General features: G+C 47.8%; 1 protein-coding gene across 1 annotated transcript in view; it reads right to left on the reverse strand.

Moving 5' to 3' along the window:
- The window catches only part of LOC147099454 (cytochrome P450 2J2-like), a 33,486-nt gene extending 16,074 nt beyond the window's left edge, over positions 1–17,412 (reverse strand). The window contains exons 1-4 of the mRNA XM_085969624.1: positions 16,960–17,412; positions 9,725–9,887; positions 8,273–8,425; positions 2,496–2,656 (exon numbers count right to left, since the gene is read on the reverse strand). Coding sequence (XP_085825750.1) covers positions 2,496–2,656; positions 8,273–8,425; positions 9,725–9,887; positions 16,960–17,178 — 696 coding nt within the window. The 5' untranslated portion in view covers positions 17,179–17,412. The remainder of the gene's footprint in view (positions 1–2,495; positions 2,657–8,272; positions 8,426–9,724; positions 9,888–16,959) is intronic.
- Between the last annotated feature and the right edge of the window lie 7,774 nt (positions 17,413–25,186).

The following is a 25,186-nucleotide window of genomic DNA, read 5'->3' on the forward strand; positions in this document are numbered from 1 at the left end:
ACAGTTGATGAATCAGTACTCCTTCATGTCGAACACCACTTGGAAGAAGCACTGAGAGTAGCAAGGGCACAGAATGTACTCTGGATGGGGTACTTCAATGTCCATCACCAAGAGTGGCTTGGTAGCACCATTACTGACTGAGCTGGCCGAGTCCTGAAGGACATAGCTGCCAGTCTGGGCCTGCGGCAGGTGGTGAGAGAACCAACACGAGGGAAGAACCTGTTTGACCTCGTCCTCACCAATCTACCTGTCGCAGATGCATCTGTCCATGACAGTATTGGTAGCAGTGACCTCTGCACAGTCATTGTGGAGACAAAGTCTTCACACTGAGGACACCCTCCATCGTGTTGTGTGGCACACCACCGTGCTAAATGGGATAGATTCAGAACAGATCTAGCAGCTCAAAACTGGGCATCCATGAGGCACTGTGGGCCATCAGCAGCAGCAGAATTGTATTCCACCACAATCTGTAACCTCATGGCCTGTCATATCCCTCACTCTACCATTAACATCAAGCCAGGCGACCAACCCTGGTTCAATAAGGAGTGTAGAACAACATGCCAGGTGCAGCACCAGGCATACCTAAACGGCTGAGTGCACTGGATACAGCAAAGTCTATGGGCCCTGACAACATCCCAGCTATCGTGCTGAAGACTTGTGCTCCAGAACTAGCCACGCCTCTAGCCAAGCTGTTCCAGTACAGCTACAATACTGGCATCTATCCGACAATGTGGAAAACTGCCCAGGTATGACCTGTCCACAAAAAGCAGGACAAATCCAACCCAGCCAATTACCACACAATCAGTCTACTCTCAATCATCAGCAAAGTAATGGAAGGTGTCATCGACAGTGCTATCAAGTGGCACTTACTCACCAATAACCTACTCACTAATGCCCAGAAAGACGGAGAAAATACTGCAGATGCTGGATATCTGAAATAAAAACAGAAAATGCTGGAGAAACTCAGCAGGTCAGGCAGCATCTGTGAAGAACGAAACAGAGTTAACGTTTCAGGTCGATGACCTTTCGCCAGCATTTTCTGTTTTTATTTCACTAATGCCCAGTTTGGGTTCCGCTAAGACCACTCGGCTCCTGACCTCATTACAGCCTTGGTCCAAACATGGACAAAGGAGCTGAATTCCAGAGGTGAGGTGAGAGTGACTGCCCTTGACATCAGGGCAGCATTTGACCGAGTGTGGCATCAAGGAGCCCGAGTGAAGAAGCAGCAACTCGCCAAGGCTTCTTCGGCAGCACCTCCCAAACCCGCAACATCTCCCACTTAGAAGGACAGGGGCAGCAGGCGCACGGGAACACCACCACCTCCAAGTTACCCTCCAAGTCACACACCATCCTGACTTGGAAATATATCGCTGATCCTTCATCGTCGCTGGGTCAAAATCCTGGAACTCCCTCCCTAACAGCACTGTGGGAGTACCTTCACCACACGGACTGCAGCGGTTCAAGAAGGCGGCTCACCACCACCTTCTCAAGGGGCAATTAGGGATGGGCAATATATGCTGGCCTTGCCAGCGATGCCCACATCCCATAAAAAACGAATTGAAAAAAAATTGGCTGTAAAGTGCTTAGGGACGTCCTGAGCTGGTGAAAGGCGCTATAGAAATGCAAGTCTTTCTTTCTCATCAATTTTGCATTTTGCTGCCTCAAGGAAGTCTGATGTTGGTCAGGCAAGATCCATCCCTGCTTGCGCCACATTGGCTGTCATTAATTAGGTTATTCCTATACAGGTCGTCTTCCAACTTGTTTCTTGATACTTTGCTCAGGCTAATGGGCCTGTTCTTGCCAACAAAAGCTCTATTGCCCTTCTTGAATATGGAACATCATGTCAATGAATCCCTGTGTGTTTGAAAATAAAACTGTAGATTGATTAATGTGCTTAACGCAGGAATTGGACTGTTGCGAGTCTTAGTGGAGTTTTTTTAAGTCTACTCATAATTGACTTAAAAAAAAAATATATCTTTCAAAGGCACAGGTATACAGAGACATTGGTTTGTGATTTGTTTCATTTCTGTGTACCAGAATGGGAATCACTCCGCACTCAAAAGTGTGCGTAGTGTTTGTAGCCATCGATTCCCCACTCCCTGGGGGGACAAAATCAGCTTGAGCCCTTAATAAACCTCTATTTCACACTCTTGCCTCCTACCCGGTCCAGACTACGGGCGATTATCACAGTGTCCCCTCTGAGCACTGATTTATTGGCAAGGTGCCAGGCTAGGTCAATTGAAAATTTCAAAACTGAGATTGGTAGATTTTTGTTAGCTAAAGGGTATTAACGGTTACGTAACCAAGGCGGCTGGATGGAGTTAAGATACGGATCAGCCATAATCTAATTGAATGGCGGAACAGGCTTGAGGGGCTGAATGGCCTCCTCCTGTTCCTATGGTCCATTTTCTATGAACCAAATTTTTGACATCTGTATCCCTATTTTAAGAAGGATGTTCTCTTGTTCCTAAGGAAAGGAAGTCCTTTTTTTTTACCTGTAGCCATTTTGATGTCTGAAGCTTCATGTTCTCATCCAGCAGTTCTGTCAGTCGCGTGAATGTCTTGTCTTCATAATGGAAACGCTTCCCCAAAACTACTGAGCAAATCACGTTGGACACAGCACTGGTGATTTTAGAATTGGGATTAAAGGGTTGATCTGCACAAAAGAAAAAGAAGTGGGTAGATGTGCAGGAGCAAAGGTAGACTCCGACATTGTGAAGAGATTGCCCGGGTGAGGTAGGGTTTTGACATTCATCGCTTCATTCTTATTGCATCTTGACCGAACAGTAATGAATAGAGGAGACGGAATGTACCTTTTACTATTTACGGAGTAATTGGGTGGACATTACAGCACATTGTCTGCATGGCAGAACCCGAAACTGAAAGTGAAAGACAAAGTAAAACCGAGCCCCCCAGCAGCCCCTTCAGGTAACACCTGGGAACTGGGACAAACTTAATTGAAGCAAAACTCAAAACACAAAACTCCTTTTCCTCAGATAAAACCCCTTAGTCCTCCAGGCGTCTGGGACGGAATCTAACCCGACTTGAGCGCCGCTGGACAGGCATTGTCGGGGTGCCACTGCTAGCCGCAGGAAAACCTTCCTCCGTGGCTGATGACGCCGTGACACCTTCTGTCGATGTGACTTCCGTCGTTGTTGCAGGAAGCAGGCCGTCACTGCCTGGCAGAGGTGGTGGAGACAATGGCCTAGCCTGTGACGTCTCTGTTACTCTCACCGGAGTACAACCCCGTAGCTGGTCTACGTGGCGTCTGTGTAGCTGGCCATCAGGTGTACGGATGCTGTACGACAGGGGACCCGTGGCCTGCTCCACCACGGCAGGCATCCATTTGTCTCCTCCTGCATAGCAACGGGCAAACACAGTCTCTGATGGCTCGAACTGCCTGGCGGTGCCCTGGTGCTTCTTAGCCAGCTCCTCTTGCTTTGTGTGCATCTCATCCCTGTAGTCCGGGTGTAGCCGGTCCAGTGCAGTCACCAGCCGGCGACCCATCAGCATCTCGGACGGACTCTTCCCCGTTGCTGCGTTTGGTGTGGTATGCTGTGATAACAGGAACCTGGCCAATCTGGTTTGTCAGTCCCCCACCGATATCCTCACCAGTGCCTCTTTTGTGGTTTGCACCATCCTCTCTGCCTGCCCGTTAGAGGAGGAGTGATAGGGCGCTGTGGTCGCGTGGCGGATCCAGTTTCTGCCTGCAAAAGCCTTGAACTCCGCTGACGTGAAGGCTCCTCCATTGTCCGAAACCAGCACGTCGGGGACCCCATGTGTGGCAAACAGCAAACGCAACGTTTTGATCACTGCACTGGATGTCATGGAGCTCATGATAGCCACCTCCAGCCATTTCGAATGAGAACCCACCACTATCAAAAAGACCTTCCCCTGAAATGGCCCTGCAAAGTCAATGTGGAGTCTTGACCATTTATGAGTGGTCCACTCCCAGGGGTGAAGGGGAGCCTTGGATGGGCTATGGCGAGTCAGCTGACATGTCTCACAGCTCTTTATCACCTCCTCCACGTCTCGGTCCAACCCCGGCCACCAGACGTAGCTTCTCGCCAATGCCTTCATGTGCACAATCCCAGGGTGTGAGTCATGTAGTATTTTCAGCACCTCCTCTCTTGCGGCGGCAGGAACCACCACACGGCTTCCCCAGAGCATGCAGTTCTTGTGTGCAGACATTTTATGGCGCCTCTGAACGAAGGGCTTGAAATGCTCCTCCTGGACCTCGGAGGGCCAGCCATGCAGCAGCCAGCGTAGCACCCGTGATAAGACTGGATCTTTCTGTGTGAGGCTGCTAATCTGCTGGGCATGGAGTGGGGCCTCCGGAACCTCCTCCAGTAGCAGCACCTCCAGGGGTGGTGGCATCTCAGCCATCGGCCGGTTCAAAGGCAAGCGACTCAGAGCATCAGCATTAGCCAGCATCTTCCCAGGCCTGTAGCAAAGTTCACAACTGTAGGCCCCCAACATCAGACTCCACCGAAGTATACGCGGTGATATGATCTGGGGCATGGGCTTGGAGTGATGCAGGAGCCCCAAGAGTGGCTTGTGGTCTGTGTAGATGACGAACTGTCTCCCTAACAGGTACTGGCTGAACTTCTTTACCCCAAATATGATGGCTAGGGCCTCCTTGTCAATCTGGGCGTAATTACGTTCTGTTGTTGAGAGTGTTCTTGAGGCAAAACTGATCGGCGCTTCCCGGCCATCTGGCTCTATGCGACCCAACAGAGCTCCCAGCCTGTATGGTGAGGCATCACACACCAACACTAATGGCTTGTTTTCATCATAGTGTGCCAGAACCTTATCTGCTTGTAGCAGTTCCTTTGCCTGTCTGTAGGCTGTTTCATGAGCTGAGGTCCAGTTCCACACTGTTGCTTGGTCTAACAGCCTGTGCAGTGGCTCTAAGATTGTGGCTTTGCCCTTGAGAAAACAACTGTAGAAGTTTAACAGTCCGAGGAATGCCTGCAGTTCGGTCTTGTTCTTGGGGGTGGGAGCGCTCCTGATAGCCTCCACCTTCTCCGTAGTCGGATGCACATCGTCTTTGTCCACTCGGAATCCCAAGAACTCCACCCCATTGGCAGCGAACACACATTTCTCCTGAAGGCGTAGTCCTACCTCAGCCAGCCAGCGTAGTACTTCCTGCAGCCGCTCATCATGGGCTTCCTGTGTCTTGCCTGTAATCAGTATGTCATCCAAGTAAGGCTGAACTCCCGGAACACCAGCCAACAGGGTGTCCATGAACCTCTGAAAGATTGCCACAGCTGTAGACACCCCAAACTGCAGCCTTGTGGCTCGGAAAAGTCCTCTGTGGGTGTTGATTGTCAACAGCTCGGCTGACTCTTCATCCAGGACCAGTTGCTGGTATGCTTGCTTGAAATCCAGCTTGGTGAACAGAGTGCCTCCAGCCAGTGTTGAAAACAGCTCTGTAACTGTTGGTAAGGGATACACATCTGGTAACACAGCAGTATTAACCATACATCTGTAATCTCCACAGATTCGCAGGCCCCCATCCTTCTTTGCAATGGGCACGATAGGGGTGGCCCAACGGGAGTTCTTCACTGGCAAGAGAACCCCTTGGTTCACCAGCTTATCCAGGGCCTCGTCCACCTTCTTGCGCAACGCAAAAGGAACTGGTCGCGCCTTGAAGAACTTAGGCGCTACCCCTGGGTCCACTTCGATTGAGACTGGCGGTCCCCAACAGGCCCCGAACTCACCAAAAACCTCTTCATAGTTCTCCAACATAGGCATTATGGGCTGTCGCTGTACCGTGTGTACTCCTGTCACTTCAATACCGAGGGGCTCAAACCAATCTCTGCCCAGCAGGCTTGTGCCCTGCCCCGCCACCACATAAAGTGGAAGTGTGTCCTTGACTGCCTGATACTTAACTTCCACATGAATCATACCCAGCACCTGGAGTTGAGCTTGGGACCACTGCCGTAGCACGCCACTGCCCTGAGCCATCGCCGGGGGTTCACTTGGCCACAGCCTATTGTAAGTCTCTTCACTTATCAACGAACACGCTGAGCCTGAATCCACCTCCATGCAGAGTGGTGCCCCATTCATGATCACATTTGCCGTGTATCCCCACCGTCTGTGGGGTACTGCTCAGCTTCCGTGGTATACACTGTCTACACATCGTTGTCCTCCAGTGTCAGGGTGTGTGTCTGCGATGCTTGTGTTGGCTCTGCTGCAGCAGCCTGAGCTTTCTTCATGCAGACACGAGCTATGTGTCCTCTTTTCTTACAGAAATGACATACCGCTGACACAAATTTGCATGTAGTGGAACCATGGAGAGCCCCACAGCGGAAACATTTTCTTCCTGTCTCTTTAATTGCCTCCATGTCTCTCGCAGCAGGAGCTGCGTGTGTGGTCTTGTGCACCTCCTCGGCGGCCTGAGATGGTGCTGCCTCTGTACGGAGCATACGTGTGTTCATCGATGCAGCCTCTGCTGCTAAAGCCTTCTCCTCGGCCAGTCGGAACGTCAGGGCCTTCTCCGCTAACAGCTGTCTCTGCAATGCCGAGTCCAGCACTCCACACACAATCCGAAATAGATTGTCCAGGCTGTTGTTTACAATTGTGAAAATGGAAACGCTGCACAATCTCAGAGGGTTTTGGGTTAAAATGTTTCTGCAGCTTCTCAATCAAATCAGCATAATCCACCTCACTAGGTTTACGAGGAGCCACCAATGAACGCAGGACGGAGTAAGTAGCAGCTCCGCATACACTTAGCCACACTGAGCGCTTCTCTTCTTTGTCAATATTATTGGCCTCAAAGAAACACCCCAGTCTTTCTGCGTGTTCCTCCCATGAACTGTCCTTATCCCCAGAGAACTCTTCAATACGTCCCAAAGTCGTCATAGTTTTAATCTGCACTGTCCCTTTAAGATCCACGGACTTTTTCCTTTTAAAAAAAATTATTTTTCTCCTCCGGCCAGAGTTACGGTAGCGACACTCACGGTAGTTGCCTGGCCCGCACAATACTCTGTCCGCCGTCTATGTCGCAGCTAGCCAACTATCAAAATGCCGTTGATGTTGCTAGCTGAGTGGTCCGCTCGTGGCAATTTCCAATATCACGGCTGTAGGTTCGCATGTCTATCTCTGCCCTTCTAGCGAGTTCAACAGCCGCCTCATCGCCAGTATTGCATCTTGACCGAACAGTAATGAATAGAGGAGACGGAATGTACCTTTTACTATTTACTGAGTAATTGGGTGGACATTACAGCACATTGTCTGCATGGCAGAACCCGAAACTGAAAGTGAAAGACAAAGTAAAACTGAGCCCCCCAGCACCCCCTTCAGGTAACACCCGGGAACTGGGACAAACTTAATTGAAGCAAAACTCAAAACACAACAATTCTCAAGGTCATTTAGGAGCAATGTGTCCTCTCATTTTTTCCCCGTCCCTTTAACTGGCTGCGCGGCCTATTCAAATTTTCGCACGTGCGCAGTTTATTCAGTGTAAAAGCCGGTGAGCCGCCTGTGCGGGACCTCCAGACCGCTGATCGGCCGCGCAGATTAGTGGGAACCTTGTTTATGAGCAGTTCTCGACTCGTGATAGCCAGCTGATGTTTCGAGTGGCACATGATCTGTTTCCAATTATTTTAAATCTATGACCTCTAGTTATTGACCCACTCGCTAGAGGGAATATTTTTTCCCCATTTACTCAAAACCTCTCACCATCTTGAAAACCTCTATTAGGTCACCTCTTGACCTTCTCTGTTCCAAGAAGAACAGTCCTAACTTATCCAACCTCTCCTCATAACTGAAGTCCCTCATCCTGGTAACATCCTGGTAAACCTCCTCTGTACCCTTTCTAAGGCCTTTACATCTTTCCTGAAGTGCGGTGCCCAGAATTATCCACAATACTCCAGCTGGGGCCAAACCAGTGATTTATAAAGTTCGAGCGTGATCTCTCGGTTTTTATATTTTATTCCTCTGTTTATAAACCCAAGTAAACCTTTTGCTTTTTTAACCACCTTATCAACTTGCCCTGCCTCCTTTAAGGATTTGTGTATATGGACACCAAGGTCTCTCTGCTCATCTACACTATTCAAACTCGTGCCATTTATAGTCTACTGTCTTTCCCTATTAGTCCTCCCAAAGTGTATCACTTCACACTTCTCCCCGTTGAACTCCATTTGCCCGCGGCAGCGTCCTGGAGATTAATCTTCGCTTACTGGAGACTCCAGGGCAATCCTGGAGGTTCGGCAACCTTATTGTGACCTTGTCATAATAAGTTAAGGAGATAAAACACAGAGTTTACCTTTTGATGCTTTAAAGACTTCAGTCAAATACCGGACTTCTTCCAGAATTTTCTCCTCAAAGGCAATTTTGCCTAAACCAAAGTTTCGCAAAACCGTCAGTGTAAATCTCCGTTGCTGCTTCCAGGACCTCCCGTAGGGGGCCATGATAATGCCTAGCAGGAAGGGGGAAAAGAGTGGATAAATAATAATAACCAGTTTCCTCTCCCTGTCTTTTGAGGACTAAGAGAAAGTTCACAGCACATCGGTGACCCAGTAGCGAAGCTGATCAATTTAAATAGTTCACTTACAATCTGATGCCTCGCGCTACAGCTAGAAAAAATAAATCCGTCCTGGTTGAGACTGGGCAGGAATAAAATAAATAAGGTGTCCTTGCCAAAACAGAGTCTCTCTAACCACCGTTTCCATCCCTGGCAACTGGCTGAAGATGAGCCACACCGTTTGCAACCTTGGTGTTGTGTTTTGACCCTGAGATGAGCTTCCGACCACATATCCGCTCCATCACCAAGACCGCCTACTTCCACCTCCGCAACATCGCCCGACTCCGCCCCTGCCTCAGCTGGCCTGCTGCCGAAGCCCTGATCCATGCCTTTGTTACCTCTAGACTGGACTATTCCAATGTTCTCCTGGCTGCCCTCCTATCTTCCAACCTACATTAGTTCCCTGTCCGACAACGCCTAAAATTTAAAATTCTCATCCTTGTTTTCAAATCCCACCATGGCCTTCCCCTCCTTATCTCTGTAATCTCCTCCAGCACCTACATCCCTCCGAGATCTCTGCGTTCCTCCAATTCTGGCCTCTTGCGCATCCCTGATTTTAATCACCGCACTATTGGCGGCCGTGCCTTCTGTTGCCTCGGCCCTAAGCTTTGGAATTCCCTGCCTAAACCTCTCCGCCTCTCTACCTCTCTCTCCTCCTTTAAGAAGCTCCTGAAAACATTCTTCTTTGATCAAGCTTTAGGGCACCTATCCTAATATCTCCTTACCATGAATCATATAGAATGGTTACAGCACAGAAGGAGGCCATTCGGCCAGTCGAGCCCGTGCCAGCTCTCTGCAAGAGCACTTCAGCGAGTCCCAGACCCCCCGCCCTTTCCCCGTAGCAATGCAAATTTCTTTCCTTCAGTTACTTATCCAACTCCCTTTTGAAAGCCGTGGTTGAATCTGCCTCCCCCATCCTTTCAGGCAGCGCATTCCAGATCATAACCACTTGCTGCCAAAAAAAAGTTTTTCCTCATGTCGCCTTTGGTTCTTCTGCCAATCTCCTTAAATCAGTGTCCTCTGGTTCTCACACCTTATGTGGCTCAGTGTCAAATTTTGTTTGATAACGCTCCTGTGAAGCGCCTTGGGACGTTTTACTACCTTAAAGACGCTATGTAAATGCTAGTTGTTGTTGTTACAGTAACTTTCCAGGGCGTTACAGGAAAATGAAACAAACTCATAAATGCTTAATACCTTGACCTTTTGTCAAATCATCAATAAGAGGAAAATGTGGCCGCCCTGCAAATTCTCTGCCATATTGGACGAGGGCCTCTTGAATGATCTGAAATCCATTGAGGAAAACGATAGACATCGCGAATGTGTCGACCATACAAATATTCCCGTACTTCTTGGAAAGCTGTTTTTGGGGGAAAGGGAAGGAAAGAAAAACAAAAAGACGATGGGCACTTTTGTACATCTCGCCGCAATTTACCTCAAAAAAAAGTTTGAAAACAAATCTCGTTACTTGATGATCTTTCATAGCAGACTGCTTTAAGAACTTCCTTATTCCAAAATTACAAAGAATTACACAGGCCAATTGGACCAACAGGTCCAGGCCAGTGTCTACGCTCCGCACCAGACTCCTCCCACTCTACTCCATCGAATCATGGAATCATAAAATAGGCCAGCACAGAAGGAGGCCATTGGGCCCATCGAGTCTGCGCCGGCTCTTTCGAAGAGCAATCCACTCAGTCCCACTCCCCTCGCTCTTTCCCCACATCCCTGCAATTGTTTCTCCTTCAAGTATTTATCCAATTCCCTTTTGAAAGCTACTGTTGAATCTGTATCCACCACCCTATCAGGCAGCGCATTCCAAATCCTCACCACTCGCTGCGTAAAAAAGTTTTTCCTCAAGTCGCCTTTGGTTCTTTTGCCAATCACCTTAAATCTGTGCCCTCTGGTTATCGACCCTTCAGTCATTGGTTACAGTTTCTCTTTATTTACTCTGTCTAAACTCGTGATGATTTTAAACACCTCTATCAACTCTCCTCTTAGCCTTCCCTGCTCCAAAGAGAACAACCCCAGCTTCTCCAGTCTATTTATATTTCCCCCGCGTTGCCTCCTGCACTGAAGCTGACGGGAATGACGAGAAAGGGGGCTGGGTGGGGCGGGGGATGAAATCAGGAGGGAGGGCCAGTTCTGCCACTGACCCAAGAAATGGTCACCCGGTGTAATGTTGGTCCTGGGAAGATGCGGGGGGTGGGGGGTGAGGGGTGGGGGAGTGGGGGTGAGGGGGAGGTCTATAAACAGCTGCCGGTGATGGGAGCGAATGGGAAAGGGCGGGTCTTGAACGGCAAATAAGGAGAAACTCTTTCCAGTGGCGGGTGGGTCGGTTAACCAGAGGACACAGATTGAAGGCGATGGCCAAAAGAACCAGAGGCGAGATGAGGTTAAAAAAAAATTATGGGACGAGTTCTTACGATCTGGAACGCGCTGCCTGAAAGTGCAGTGGAAGCAGATTCAATAATATCTTTTAAAAAGAAATTGGATGAATATGTGAAGGGGAAAAAATTGCAGGGCTATGGGGAAAGAGCAGGGGGCAGTGGGACTAATTGGAGAGCTCTTTCAAAGAGCCGGCACAGGCACGATGGGCCGAATGGCCTCCCTCTGTGCTATATCATTCTATGGTTCAATGACTTCTCCCTTTGCTCTGTGGTGATGATCTGAAATTTATGTTCTAGTGTGACCAGTAGAAATACTTTTCCCCAACAAAGTAGCCCGCTTGATTGGCACCACATCCACCACCTGAAACATTCACTCCCTCCACCACCGGCGCACCGTGACTGCAGTGTGCACCATCTACAAGATGCAGTGCAGCAACTCGCCAAGGCTTCTTCGACAGCACCTCCCAAACCCGCGACCTCTACCACCTAGAAGGACAATCTCAATACAGCAATAAATTCTCCTTGTAATACTCATGCCCAAATCTGAATGTTCTAACAATAGAATTCACACTAAATGCAGAAGCAGTCACACAGCAACACAAACCATGTAAAGTTGTTTTCACACGTCAAACACCTCCGAACCAAACTTAAACTCATACTTACCCAAAGCAACACAGATGGCAAAGGCAGCAGGCACATGGGAACACCACCACCTCCAAGGTACCCTCCAAGTCACACACCATCCTAACTTGGAAATATATCGGCCGATCCTTCATCGTGGCTCGGTCAAAATCCTGGAACTCCCTCCGTAACAGCACTGTGGGAGCACCTTCACCACACGGACTGCAGCAGTTGAAGAAGGCGACTCACCACCACCTTCTCAAGGGCAATTAGGGATGGGCAATAAATGCTGGGCCTTGCCAACGATGCCCACATCCCACGAATGAATTAAAAAAAAAATCACCTCTGTCGAATCCCCTCTTCGCCTACTTTGTTCTGATGCGAGGAAAAAGCCTCAGGTTCCCCAGTCTTTAGTCATAACTAAAGCCTTTCGTCCAATATAGGGCCTGAATCTGTCATCGGAGGCTTACATAGGAACATAGAAGATAGGAGCAGGAGTAGGCCATTCGGCCCCTCGAGCCTGTTCCACCATTTAATGAGATCATGGCTGATCATCCAAGTTCAGTACCCTGTCCCTGCTTTCTCCCCATATCCCTTGATCCCTTTAGCCTTAAGAAATATATCCAACTCCTTCTTGAATATATTTAATTAATTGGCCTCAACTGCCTTGTGTGGTAGAGAATTCCACAGGTTCACCACTCTCTGGGTGAAGAAATTCCTCCTCATCTCAGTCCTAAATGGATTACCCCTTATCCTTAGACTATGACCCCTGGTTCTGGACTCCCCGGCCATCGGGACAATCCTTCCTGCATCTAGTCTGTCTAGTCCTGTTAGAATTTTATCAGTTTCAATGAGATCCCCTCTCATTCTTCTAAGCTCTAGTGAATATAAGCCCAATCGACCCAATCTCTCCTCATACGACATTCCTGCCATCCCAGGTATCAGTCTGGTGAATCTTCGCTGCACTCTCTCCATGGCAAGAACATCCTTCCTCAGTTAAGGTGACCAAAACTGCATATAATACTCAAGGTGTGGTCTCACCAAGGCCCTGTACAACTGCAGCAAGACACCCTTGCTCCTGTACTCGAATCTTCTCGCTATGAAGGCCAACATACCATTTGCCTTCTTAACCGCCTGCTGCACCTGCATGCTTACCTTCAGCGACTGGTGCACAAGGACACCCAGGTCTCGTTGCAGTTCCCCTTTTCCCAATCTATTGCCGTTCAGACAATAATCTGTCTTCCTGTTTTTGCCACCAAAATGGGTAACCTCGCATTTATCCACATTATACTGCATTTGCCATGCATCTGGCCAATCACCCAACCTGTCCAAATCATACTTTAGTTTCTTTGCATCCTCCTCACAGCACACACGCCCACCCAGCTTTGTGTCGTCTGCAAACTTGGAGATATTACATCTAGTTCCCTCGTCTAGATCATTTATATATATTGTGAATAGCTGGGGTCCTAGCACCGATCCCTGCGCTACCCCACTAGTCACTGCCTGCCACTCGGAAAAAGACCCATTTAGTCCAACTCTTTGCTCCTCTCTGCCAACCAGTTCTCCATCCAAGACAGTACCTTACCCCCAATCCCGTGTGCTTTAACTTTGCACGCTAATCTCTTATACGGGACATTATCGGAAGCCTTCTGAAAGTCCAAATACACCACATCCACTGGTTCTCCCTTATCTATTCCACCAGTTACATCCTGAAAAAATTCCAGTAGATTAGTCAAGCATGATTTACCTTTAGTAAATCCATGTTGACTTTGTCCAATCCTGTCACTGCTTTCTAAGTGCTCTGCTATTACATCTTTTATCCCCACTACCGATGTCAGACTTACCGGTCTATAATTCCCCGTTTGCTCTCTACCACCTTTTTTAAATAGTGGGGTTATATTAGCTATCCTCCAATCCATGGGAACTGTTCCAGAGTCTATAGAATTTTGGAAGATGACCAGCAATGCATCTACTATTTCTAGGGCCACTTCCTTAAGTACCCTAGGATGTAGATTATCAGGCCCTGGGGATTTATCAGCCTTCAATCCCGTCAATTTCCCTAACACCATTTCCCTACCAATACTGATTTCATTCAATTCCGCCCTCTCATTAGACCCTATGTTCCCCGACATCTCTGGGAGGTTATTTGTGTCCTCCATTGTGAAGCCAGAACCAAAGTATGTATTTAATTGGCCTTCCATTTCTTTGTTCCCCCATTATAATTTCCCCTGATTCTGACTGCAACGGACCTACGCTTGACTTCACCAATCTGTTTCTCTTCACATGTCTATAGAAGCTTTTACAGTCAGTTTTTATGTTCCCTGCAAGCTTACTCTCATAATCTATTTTCCCCCTCTTAATTAACCCCTTTGTCCTCCTTTGCTGAATCCTAAACTGCTCCCAATCCTGAGGTTTGCTGCTTTGCCTGGCCAAATTATATGTCCTCTCCTTGGATCTTATGCTATCCCTAATTTCCCTTGATAGCCATGGTTAAGTAACCTTTTTGTTTTATTTTTATGCCAAACAGGGATGAACAAATTCTGTAGTTCATCCATGCGATCTTTAAATGTTTGCCATTGCCTCTCCAATGTCAACCTTTAAGTTATGTTCCCCAATCCATCCTAGCCAACTCATGCCTCATACCATCGTAGTTTCCTTTATTAAATTCAGGACCCTAGTCTCTGAGTCAACTACTTCACTCTCCATTTTAATGAAGAATTCTATCATATTATGATCGCTCCTCCCCAAGTGGCCTCGCACAACAAGGTTGCTAATTAATCCTTTCTCATTACATAATAACCAGTCTAAGATGGCCTGATCTCTAGTTGGTTCCTCGACATATTGGTCCAGGAAACCATCCCGTATACACTCTAAAAATTCCTCCTCCACAGTATTGTTACTAATTTGGTTAGCCCAATCTATATGTAGATTAAAGTCACCCATGATAACTGCTGTGTCCTTATTGCACGCATCTCTAATTTCCCATTTAATGCCATCCCCAACCTCAGCATTACTGATGGGGGTCTGTATACAACTCCCACTAACGTTTTCTGCCCCTTGGTATTTCTCAGCTCTGCCCATACAGATTCCACATCATCAGAGCTAATATCCTTCCTTACTATTGTGTTAATCTCCTCTTTAACCAGCAATGCTACCCCACCTCCTTTTCCTTTTTTCCTGTCCTTCCTGAATATTGAATAGCCCTGGATGTTGATTTCCCAGACTTGGTCGTCCTGGAGCCATGTCTCAGTAATCCTAATTATATCATATCCATTTACATCTATTCGCACAGCTAATTCATCCACCTTATTATGAATGCTCCTCGCATTTAAGACACAAAGCCTTCAGGCTTGATTATTAAACACTATTATTCCTTTTAGAATTATCATTTACTGTGGCCCTGTTTGATTAACACCCTTGATTTCTCTGCCTTCCACTTTTGCTTTTCTCCTTCCTGTCTTTTGTTTCTATCCTTGCTTCCCTTTCCTCTGTCTCCCTGCACAGGTTCCCAACCCCTGCCATTTTAGTTTAAACCCTCCCCAACAGCACTAGCAAACACTCCCCCTAGGACATCGGTTCCAGTCCCACCCAGGTGCAAACCGTCCAGTTTGTACTGGTCCCACCTCCCCCAGAACCGGTTCCAATGTCCCAGGAATTTGAATCCCTCCCCCTTGCACCATTCCTCTAGCCACGTATTCATCTGAAACATCCTTCTATTTCTACTCTGACTAGCACATGGCACTGGTAGCAATCCTGAGATTACTACCTTTGAGGTCCTATGTTTTTAATTTACCTCCTAACTCCCTATATTCAGCTTTTAGGACCTCATCCCATTTTTTACCTGTATCGTTGGTACCTATATACACAATGACAGCTGGCTGTTCACCCTCCCCCTCCAGAATGCCCTGCAGCCGCTCCAAGACATCCTTGACCCTTGCACCAGGGAGGCAACATACTATCCTGGAGTCTCGTTTGCGGCCGCAGAAAAGCCTATCTATTCTCCTTACAATAGAATCCCCTATCACTATAGCTCTCCCGCTTTTTTCCCTTCCGTCCTGTGCAGCAGGACCACCCATGGTGCCAGGAAGTTGGCTGCTGCTGCCTTCCCCCGATAAGCCATCCCCCTCAACAATATCCAAAGTGGTATGTCTGTTTGAAAGGGGGATGGCCACAGGGGACCCCTGCACTACCTGCCTGCACCTACTACTCTGCCTGGTGGTCACCCATTCCCTTCTTGCCTGTGCAACCTTTACCTGCGGTGTGACCAACTCCCTAAATGTGTTATCCACGATGTGCTCAGCATCGCGAATGCTCCAGTATGTATCCATTCGCAGCTCCAGTGCCGCAATGCGGTCTATCAGTAGCTGCAGCTGGATACACTTCCCGCACACATGGTCATCAGGGACACAGAAGTGTCCCTGATTTCCCACATAGTGCAGGAGGAGCATGCCACGGGGCCGAGCTGTGCTGCCATGACTTCCGCCCCCGGGTGGAAGCCTCTGAACCGTGATAAATCTACGAACCTACCTGATAGTCCTGGATCTACGGAGACTCGCGCTCCCGGGCCTCTAGACACAGGCCTGCATAGCGGCCCACGTATCCCAGGAGCGCAGGCGGCTTGCAAGCAGCCCTGGGATCACGTGGGTCGGCCCAACCAATCAGAAAGGGGATTCCCATTGACGTACGGAATCCCCACAAGCATTAATAGGAATCACCTAAAAAATACAACCTTGAAATAAAAAAAATCATTGCACGTTTAAGATGAATGAAAATACAACTTCATTTAACATTTGAAACAAAAATTAAATTTTTTGAAAAATAAATTGAACTTTTTTAAGGGGAAAAAATAACACAAACTAATTTCGAATGTTTAAAAAAATGTTATTTTAATATTTACTTTCACCCTTACACTGGTAAAAGGCGGCCTTTAAGCCTGCTTTTATCAGGCGTAAGAGTTTCATGGGCATTCGCTGGGCAAATAGCCCGACTCTTCGCCAGTGGATGTCCATCTCCCGGGGATGCGGCGGTTCTGTCAAGGAGGTTCTTGACAGATCGCAAGTTCTGGGTTTTCGTGCTTGCGCAGCCCATGTGTAAACCCGGATCTCGCGGGGCACCTGCGGCCACGCACGCACTGCGTATGTGGTCAGAGACCCCAGAAAATCCGGGCCATTGTGTGCACATCCACTGCAGAAAGTAGTAAATCACTATTCCCCCGCCCACCGCCCTCCCACCCAGACTGAGCAACCAGGGACTAGAGGCAACAAACAAAGTGAGAGATGTGCAACATTTACCCTTGCAGGCCACATGCTTGGGAATAAATTTTATTTCCTCAAAGCAGAAGTCAAACAAAACAATCACAACTCGAGACTTAGGCTTTGTTCAAATAGCAGACGGAGAAAGATTGGGAGCGGGAGCAGCCATTACCTCAGTGAGACCAATATGGGGCGCCTGTCCCCTCCAGAAGAAGCTTCCAACAATGCATAACACGGCGGGTGGTCCTGGGGGTAGTCCGCTAGATCTCCTCACTTTCATCACAGACATCAGCATTAAAAACACTGCCAGGAAGATCAGGAGGGTTTGTAGATCGAGATATCGAAGCCAACAAAGAGGTGCTCCCTCCAACAACTGATCCACGATTGCCATTCTCAACTTTTCAGAAGCGCCCAGCACCTAACGCTTTCGCTTCAGTTTATGGTTTATAAATAAATGAAAGGTTTACAACTTTATAAAGCAACTCGTCCTTCGAAAGGCCGGAGCAGACTTGTTTTATTTCCAGATGCTGTAATCAGGAGAGTCTAGAGTCCAGTTTTTCAGCTTTTCTTGTTGACGGAGTTTTGCAGTTTTTCTTGTTGACGAAGTCCTCAGCGAGGAGTGGCTGATAAAGTCATTTTGCTGGCATTGTATTGATTGGTAGTCGGGTTGCTATAGTTTGCCAACAGCCTCTGGCAGAGTTCCCAGGCCGCAGCCTCTCTTTCATACCTCCTCTATATGTAAGGAATGACCCAGATTCTGCCTCGCCTCGCCACCAGAGGGCTCTATGAACTCTCTTAATTGGGTCCTTTATTCATTATTGTATTCACCTGTGCATTGTTAGATACCTACTATTTAAGTGGTGTTCACCTTATGTTCATTGCTCAGTCTTGAGTTGCACTGCCTGGTGATACCGTTTGCTGGTCTGCTTGCTTGTATTCTGTACTGTTGTTATTTTGTTTATGTCAAGTAAAGTCTACCTTTGTTTTGCAACCTAACCTCTGCCTCAGTTTGCCTTACTGCAGTTGGGTCCACCGAGTTCCGGTCATTACACTATATTTCGGAAAGTGTACCATTACAGCCTTGGTCCAATCATGGACAAAAGAGTTGAATTCCCGAGGTGAGGCGAGACTATCCTTATTTTGTCTTAAAATACTCCTGTGCAGCGCCTTGGGACGTTTTACTATGTTAAAGGCGCTATATAAATACAAGTTGATGTTGGTGTAATGGAGTTGTTTGGAGTATACAGAGTTCATGGTGGAGCTACAAGTTGATGTTCTTGGTCCTCCATGTTTATCTGGCGGAACTTGTGGCTTATCCCAGAATAAGGGAATAATGTGTAAGATTCGCAAAATTTCCACATTTCCCCAAAAGGTTATTATTAATAAAAGGGACCCTGCGTGGACATTTTAAAAAGGGTACCCAAAGATGGTGTCCGCACCTCGTGGCCAAAAGCCCGCAAGATTTTAAAAGCTTATACTCTGTGGCACAAGCAGCTTTTGGGGAAATCAAAACCAATGCTGCAGTTTCTGTGAAGAAAAACTTTTGTATTTTGAAATGTAGACAGCAGGACTTTGAATTATGCATTAAGCCAAATCGCAGACAGACCAAAACCAGTTAGGTCTATACTTGAGGCCATCAAGTTGTTTGCATAAATAATCGGAAACAGCTTAAGGAAGCCATCGAAGCTGGGCAGGCCGAATAACAAAACAACTCGATAATCGGGCCAGTAGGCGCGATCACTGGCCATCCAGAAACAGTTAGTTTAGATTGCTACAATTATTTAAACTAGCCCGCCAAGATTGGAACAATGAACTAACCTGATTTGGCGCGCAGATAAGGGTTTTCGTAAGGAGTATAACTGAAGGTCCCGGGTAGCAATCTTTCTCTCTCTTGCCCTTGCCCTTGACTCTGCTCTCTGCTCTCGTGGCTCCGGCCTCTTGGGCTGCCGCTCGTACGCGTGCCCTGGCCTCGTGGCGGGTTCTCTCCCCGGAGCAGATTTTCAGTAGCCAGTTACACCATACCAACTGCTAGGAAGGGGAACGAGACCCAAGTCCATAGCCATCCAGGACGCCCAGGCCGCAGAAAGGGGCGAGACGAAGTTGAGCAGGTAGCCCAGGACTCGTATAGTAGTCCGACGAGACGAGACGAGTGGAGACGAAAAAGACGATAATAACTCGATAAGGGCAGAGCAGGGCAGCGAAGAAAATGTATTGATAAGTAAACCAAGCGCCTAGTTATAAGCTGGCGCTTGGGAAGAGAAGTATCTCGTTGAGCACTGCGAAAACGCAGGTGGCCACGCCACAATGAATAAACTGGCATTCTTAAGCTTGGGTAGGAAAATCTAGGCAGTTAAAACTGCCAACTGCCCTGTAGGCACAACGGTGCTGCCGACAACTGCCCGAGGGAGAAGAAGAGGAGAACCCATCGCAACGAGACGATGACAGCAGCGGAGGGGAGAAGGTGTGTCGCAGTAGCAGACCCAGCACCACGCCCCTGAAGACCACGGCGACGGAGTACCTAGAAGGACCAGAAACCAGACTTCAAAACTCGCACTCGTTAACAGCTGGCTTTTATTATGGATTGGTGAGCATGAATTCTGGCCCCTCATAGCTTAATCTAGTTAGGTATAGGGGTGGGATAAGGATAAGGGGATTGTTAAGATAGTTGTTTTCCCTCGATGTGCCGTGTGTTCCCCATTCCCTGTATAAGTATATAAGTTATTTTGTATTTGCCTGTAATTTTATACTAGTAATTTTTCATAAGATTGTGTTAATTTCTATTTTAATAAAATCTTGGTTTTCTCACATCCAAACCACTTGTCTACTCGAGTCTTTTCTGTATCGCCGCCTGTACCTAAGTCCGGTGTCTAGAACCCAGGGGCGTGGGAGCGATTCGAACCGCTCATAAACAGTCAGAGGCATAACTGACTGGGCGCACGCGCCACCCCGCACCACCCCCTAAAAAATCTTTACTCCTGGGTGGGAGTCTACCACAAACAGCTGCACCATCAACCGAATTCAAGACCACAGCCTGTATGTCAAGCCTTTTTGTTGCCGTTTTGTTGCCGTTTTGTACAAGTGTTCAGTTCTGAACTAAAAGCTTCTTCCACATGGTTTCAGCCATTGATTCGATGACCCACAAACACGGCAGGCCTCCCAGAAAACCGCCAGAAAATGTAATCCCAGCCCCAACACCCACCCCACCACTCCCCACCCACCACACCCCACCCCACCCCAACATATCGTGGCCAGTAACAGAGGGAAGGTAAGGTGTGGGACTAATGTTGAGAGGGGAATTGGGATTGCGGTCGATGGTAACGCAGACGGATGATTCCATCCCAGATATCCCAGCCAGAAAGGGGCTGTCTGGATTGCATCCTTCCTTCTGCTTCCTCCTCTCCGGCTTACTCACGATGCTGAAATAAAAGCCACCACAAAGTAAACTTTCCAATCCAACTTTATCCATATAGGCGTCTATTATACCAAAAAATCAACTAATCACCCTTGTGCATTCCCTTAGTGGCTGTCTTGTGTGTGCCTTTGCCTATCCTACTGATGCCACGCAGTGCTACCCCAGTGGCTGCAGCATGGCTGGTGGAAGGCTGCTGACTTTCAGTGGAATACTGTGTGCAGTTCTGGTCACCACACTATAGGAGGTATGTGATTGCATTGGAGAGGGTGCAGAGGAGATTCACCAGGATGTTACCTGGGCTGGAGCGTTTCAGCTATGAAGAGAGACTGGACAAGCTGGGGTTGTTTTCCTTAGAGCAGGGAAGGCTGAGGGGGGACCTGATTGAGGTATACAAAACTATGAGGGGCATAGATAGGGTAGATAGAAAGGAACTTTTCCCCGTAGTAGAGGGGTCAATAACCAGGGGACATAGATTTAAGGTAAGGCGCAGGAGGTTTAGAGGGGAGTTGAGGAAAAACTTTTTCACCCAGAGGGTGGTTGGAATCTGGAACTCACTGCCTGAAAGGGTGGTAGAGGCAGGAACCCTCACAACATTCAAGAAGCATTTAGATGAGCACTTGAAACGCCATAGCATACAAGGCTACGGACCAAGTGCTGGAAAATGGGATTAGAATAGATAGGGCTTGATGGCCGGCGTGGACATGATGGGCCGAAGGGCCTCTTTCTGTGCTGTACAACTCTATGACTATGACTCCTCTTCTGCATCTTCCTCTTCCCTCTGCGAGCGGATGCTGTAAATCTGAAATGACAGCATAAAATGCTGGAAAAACTCAGCAGGTCAGCCAGCATCTCGACCTGAGACACAAACTCTGTTTCTCTCTCCATGGATATGGTTGGAGTAATTGCAGCATTTTCTGTCTTCTCAGGGTCCTTCCTTTGCCATCCGAGCATCCAGCAGCACTCCCTACGCACTTAAAAAAAAAACTTTTAAGATGTATTGCAGCAAGCCACTACTTCAATAAAATCAACACAATAAATCCAGTCCAAAAAGCTTAAATGCCAAGTTACCTGAAAGATGTGTGTGTCCCTTTAAGAGGTGCTGACAGCGCCTCTGTGAGTCTGCTTGCACGCTGGGCTTACTTGGCAAGCTTAGGGCCCAGCGCTGAACTCAGCATGCAGGTCGAATTACGCCATGGTGCCATTAAGTTGACGTTACACGCCGGCTGATGTCACCACTCCACCAATTTCTTTTTGCAGGGCGCTACTATCAACTGGCAGTGGGACTTCAAAAGTGGAGGATGCCACCTGCTGGCCAAAGAGCAGCAGCTCTTGACATCACGCCGCGCTAACGGTTGGCGCTAAGGTAGGGTATTTCTCCCCTTCAGTCCCTTCATCTAAGTCATCAATATAGATTGTAGATAACTGAGGCCCCAGCACAGATCCTTACGGCACCCTATTAGTAACAGCCTGCCAACCTGAAAATTACCCGTTTATTCCTACTCTCTGCTTTCTGTCCTTTAACCAATCCTCTATCCATGCTAATAAATTACCCCTAACCCCATGAGCCCTTATCTTGTTTAACAACCTTTCGTGTGGCATCTTATCGAATGCCTTTTGGAAATCCAAATATGCTCCATCCACTGCTTCCCCCTTATCTACCCTGCCAGTTACATCCTCAAAAAAGACTAATTGCTAGTTGCATCCTCAAAAAACTCTTTGCTCCGTGGTTTTAAATGGAACCAATTTGGGACTGAAGTAACGAAATCCTGTTGTGGTACACATTCTGAAATATAGAGGAGGTATGAAAGAGAGGCTGCTGCCTGGGAACTCTGCCAGAGGCTGTTGGCAAACTATAGCCACCCGACTACCAATCAATACATTGCCAGCGAAATGATTCCCTCCGGGGGTTTATCAGCCACTCCTCACTGAGGACTTCGTCAACAAGAAAAACTGCAAAACTCCGACAACAAGAAAAGCTGAAAAACTGGACTCTAGACTCTCCTGATTACAGGAATTGCATCTGGAAATAAAACAAGTCTGCTCCGGTCTTTCGAAGGACGAGTTGCTTTATAAAGTTGTAAACCTTTCATTTATTTATAAACCATAAACTGAAGCGAAAGCGTTAGGTGCTGGGCGCTTCTGAAAAGTTGAGAATGGCAATCGTGGATCAGTTGTTGGAGGGAGCACCTCTTTGTTGGCTTCAATATCTCGATCTACAAACCCTCCTGATCTTCCTGGCAGTGTTTTTAATGCTGATGTCTGTGATGAAAGTGAGGAGATCTAGCGGACTACCCCCAGGACCACCCGCCGTGTTATGCATTGTTGGAAGCTTCTTCTGGAGGGGACAGGCGCCCCATATTGGTCTCACTGAGGTAATGGCTGCTCCCGCTCCCAATCTTTCTCCGTCTGCTATTTGAACAAAGCCTAAGTCTCGAGTTGTGATTGTTTTGTTTAACTTCTGCTTTGAGGAAATAAAATTTATTCCCAAGCATGTGGCCTGCAAGGGTAAATGTTGCACATCTCTCACTTTGTTTGTTGCCTCTAGTCCCTGGTTGCTCAGTCTGGGTGGGAGGGCGGTGGGCGGGGGAATAGTGATTTACTACTTTCTGCAGTGGATGTGCACACAATGGCCCGGATTTTCTGGGGTCTCTGACCACATACGCAGTGCGTGCGTGGCCGCAGGTGCCCCGCGAGATCCGGGTTTACACATGGGCTGCGCAAGCACGAAAACCCAGAACTTGCGATCTGTCAAGAACCTCCTTGACAGAACCGCCGCATCCCCGGGAGATGGACATCCACTGGCGAAGAGTCGGGCTATTTGCCCAGCGAATGCCCATGAAACTCTTACGCCTGATAAAAGCAGGCTTAAAGGCCGCCTTTTACCAGTGTAAGGGTGAAAGTAAATATTAAAATAACATTTTTTTAAACATTCGAAATTAGTTTGTGTTATTTTTTCCCCTTAAAAAAGTTCAAATTTATTTTTCAAAAAATTTAATTTTTGTTTCAAATGTTAAATGAAGTTGTATTTTCATTCATCTTAAACGTGCAATGATTTTTTTTATTTCAAGGTTGTATTTTTTAGGTGATTCCTATTAATGCTTGTGGGGATTCCGTACGTCAATGGGAATCCCCTTTCTGATTGGTTGGGCCGACCCACGTGATCCCAGGGCTGCTTGCAAGCCGCCTGCGCTCCTGGGATACGTGGGCCGCTATGCAGGCCTGTGTCTAGAGGCCCGGGAGCGCGAGTCTCCGTAGATCCAGGACTATCAGGTAGGTTCGTAGATTTATCACGGTTCAGAGGCTTCCACCCGGGGGCGGAAGTCATGGCAGCACAGCTCGGCCCCGTGGCATGCTCCTCCTGCACTATGTGGGAAATCAGGGACACTTCTGTGTCCCTGATGACCATGTGTGCGGGAAGTGTATCCAGCTGCAGCTACTGATAGACCGCATTGCGGCACTGGAGCTGCGAATGGATACATACTGGAGCATTCGCGATGCTGAGCACATCGTGGATAACACATTTAGGGAGTTGGTCACACCGCAGGTAAAGGTTGCACAGGCAAGAAGGGAATGGGTGACCACCAGGCAGAGTAGTAGGTGCAGGCAGGTAGTGCAGGGGTCCCCTGTGGCCATCCCCCTTTCAAACAGACATACCACTTTGGATATTGTTGAGGGGGATGGCTTATCGGGGGAAGGCAGCAGCAGCCAACTTCCTGGCACCATGGGTGGTCCTGCTGCACAGGACGGAAGGGAAAAAAGCGGGAGAGCTATAGTGATAGGGGATTCTATTGTAAGGAGAATAGATAGGCTTTTCTGCGGCCGCAAACGAGACTCCAGGATAGTATGTTGCCTCCCTGGTGCAAGGGTCAAGGATGTCTTGGAGCGGCTGCAGGGCATTCTGGAGGGGGAGGGTGAACAGCCAGCTGTCATTGTGTATATAGGTACCAACGATACAGGTAAAAAATGGGATGAGGTCCTAAAAGCTGAATATAGGGAGTTAGGAGGTAAATTAAAAACATAGGACCTCAAAGGTAGTAATCTCAGGATTGCTACCAGTGCCATGTGCTAGTCAGAGTAGAAATAGAAGGATGTTTCAGATGAATACGTGGCTAGAGGAATGGTGCAAGGGGGAGGGATTCAAATTCCTGGGACATTGGAACCGGTTCTGGGGGAGGTGGGACCAGTACAAACTGGACGGTTTGCACCTGGGTGGGACTGGAACCGATGTCCTAGGGGGAGTGTTTGCTAGTGCTGTTGGGGAGGGTTTAAACTAAAATGGCAGGGGTTGGGAACCTGTGCAGGGAGACAGAGGAAAGGGAAGCAAGGATAGAAACAAAAGACAGGAAGGAGAAAAGCAAAAGTGGAAGGCAGAGAAATCAAGGGTGTTAATCAAACAGGGCCACAGTAAATGATAATTCTAAAAGGAATAATAGTGTTTAATAATCAAGCCTGAAGGCTTTGTGTCTTAAATGCGAGGAGCATTCATAATAAGGTGGATGAATTAGCTGTGCGAATAGATGTAAATGGATATGATATAATTAGGATTACTGAGACATGGCTCCAGGACGACCAAGTCTGGGAAATCAACATCCAGGGCTATTCAATATTCAGGAAGGACAGGAAAAAAGGAAAAGGAGGTGGGGTAGCATTGCTGGTTAAAGAGGAGATTAACACAATAGTAAGGAAGGATATTAGCTCTGATGATGTGGAATCTGTATGGGCAGAGCTGAGAAATACCAAGGGGCAGAAAACGTTAGTGGGAGTTGTATACAGACCCCCATCAGTAATGCTGAGGTTGGGGATGACATTAACTGGGAAATTAGAGATGCGTGCAATAAGGACACAGCAGTTATCATGGGTGACTTTAATCTACATATAGATTGGGCTAACCAAATTAGTAACAATACTGTGGAGGAGGAATTTTTAGAGTGTATACGGGATGGTTTCCTGGACCAATATGTCGAGGAACCAACTAGAGATCAGGCCA

Source organism: Somniosus microcephalus, chromosome 28, assembly GCF_052327205.1.
Source record: "Somniosus microcephalus isolate GS21.2 chromosome 28, FLI_Smic_1.0, whole genome shotgun sequence".
Classification (NCBI taxonomy): domain Eukaryota; kingdom Metazoa; phylum Chordata; class Chondrichthyes; order Squaliformes; family Somniosidae; genus Somniosus; species Somniosus microcephalus.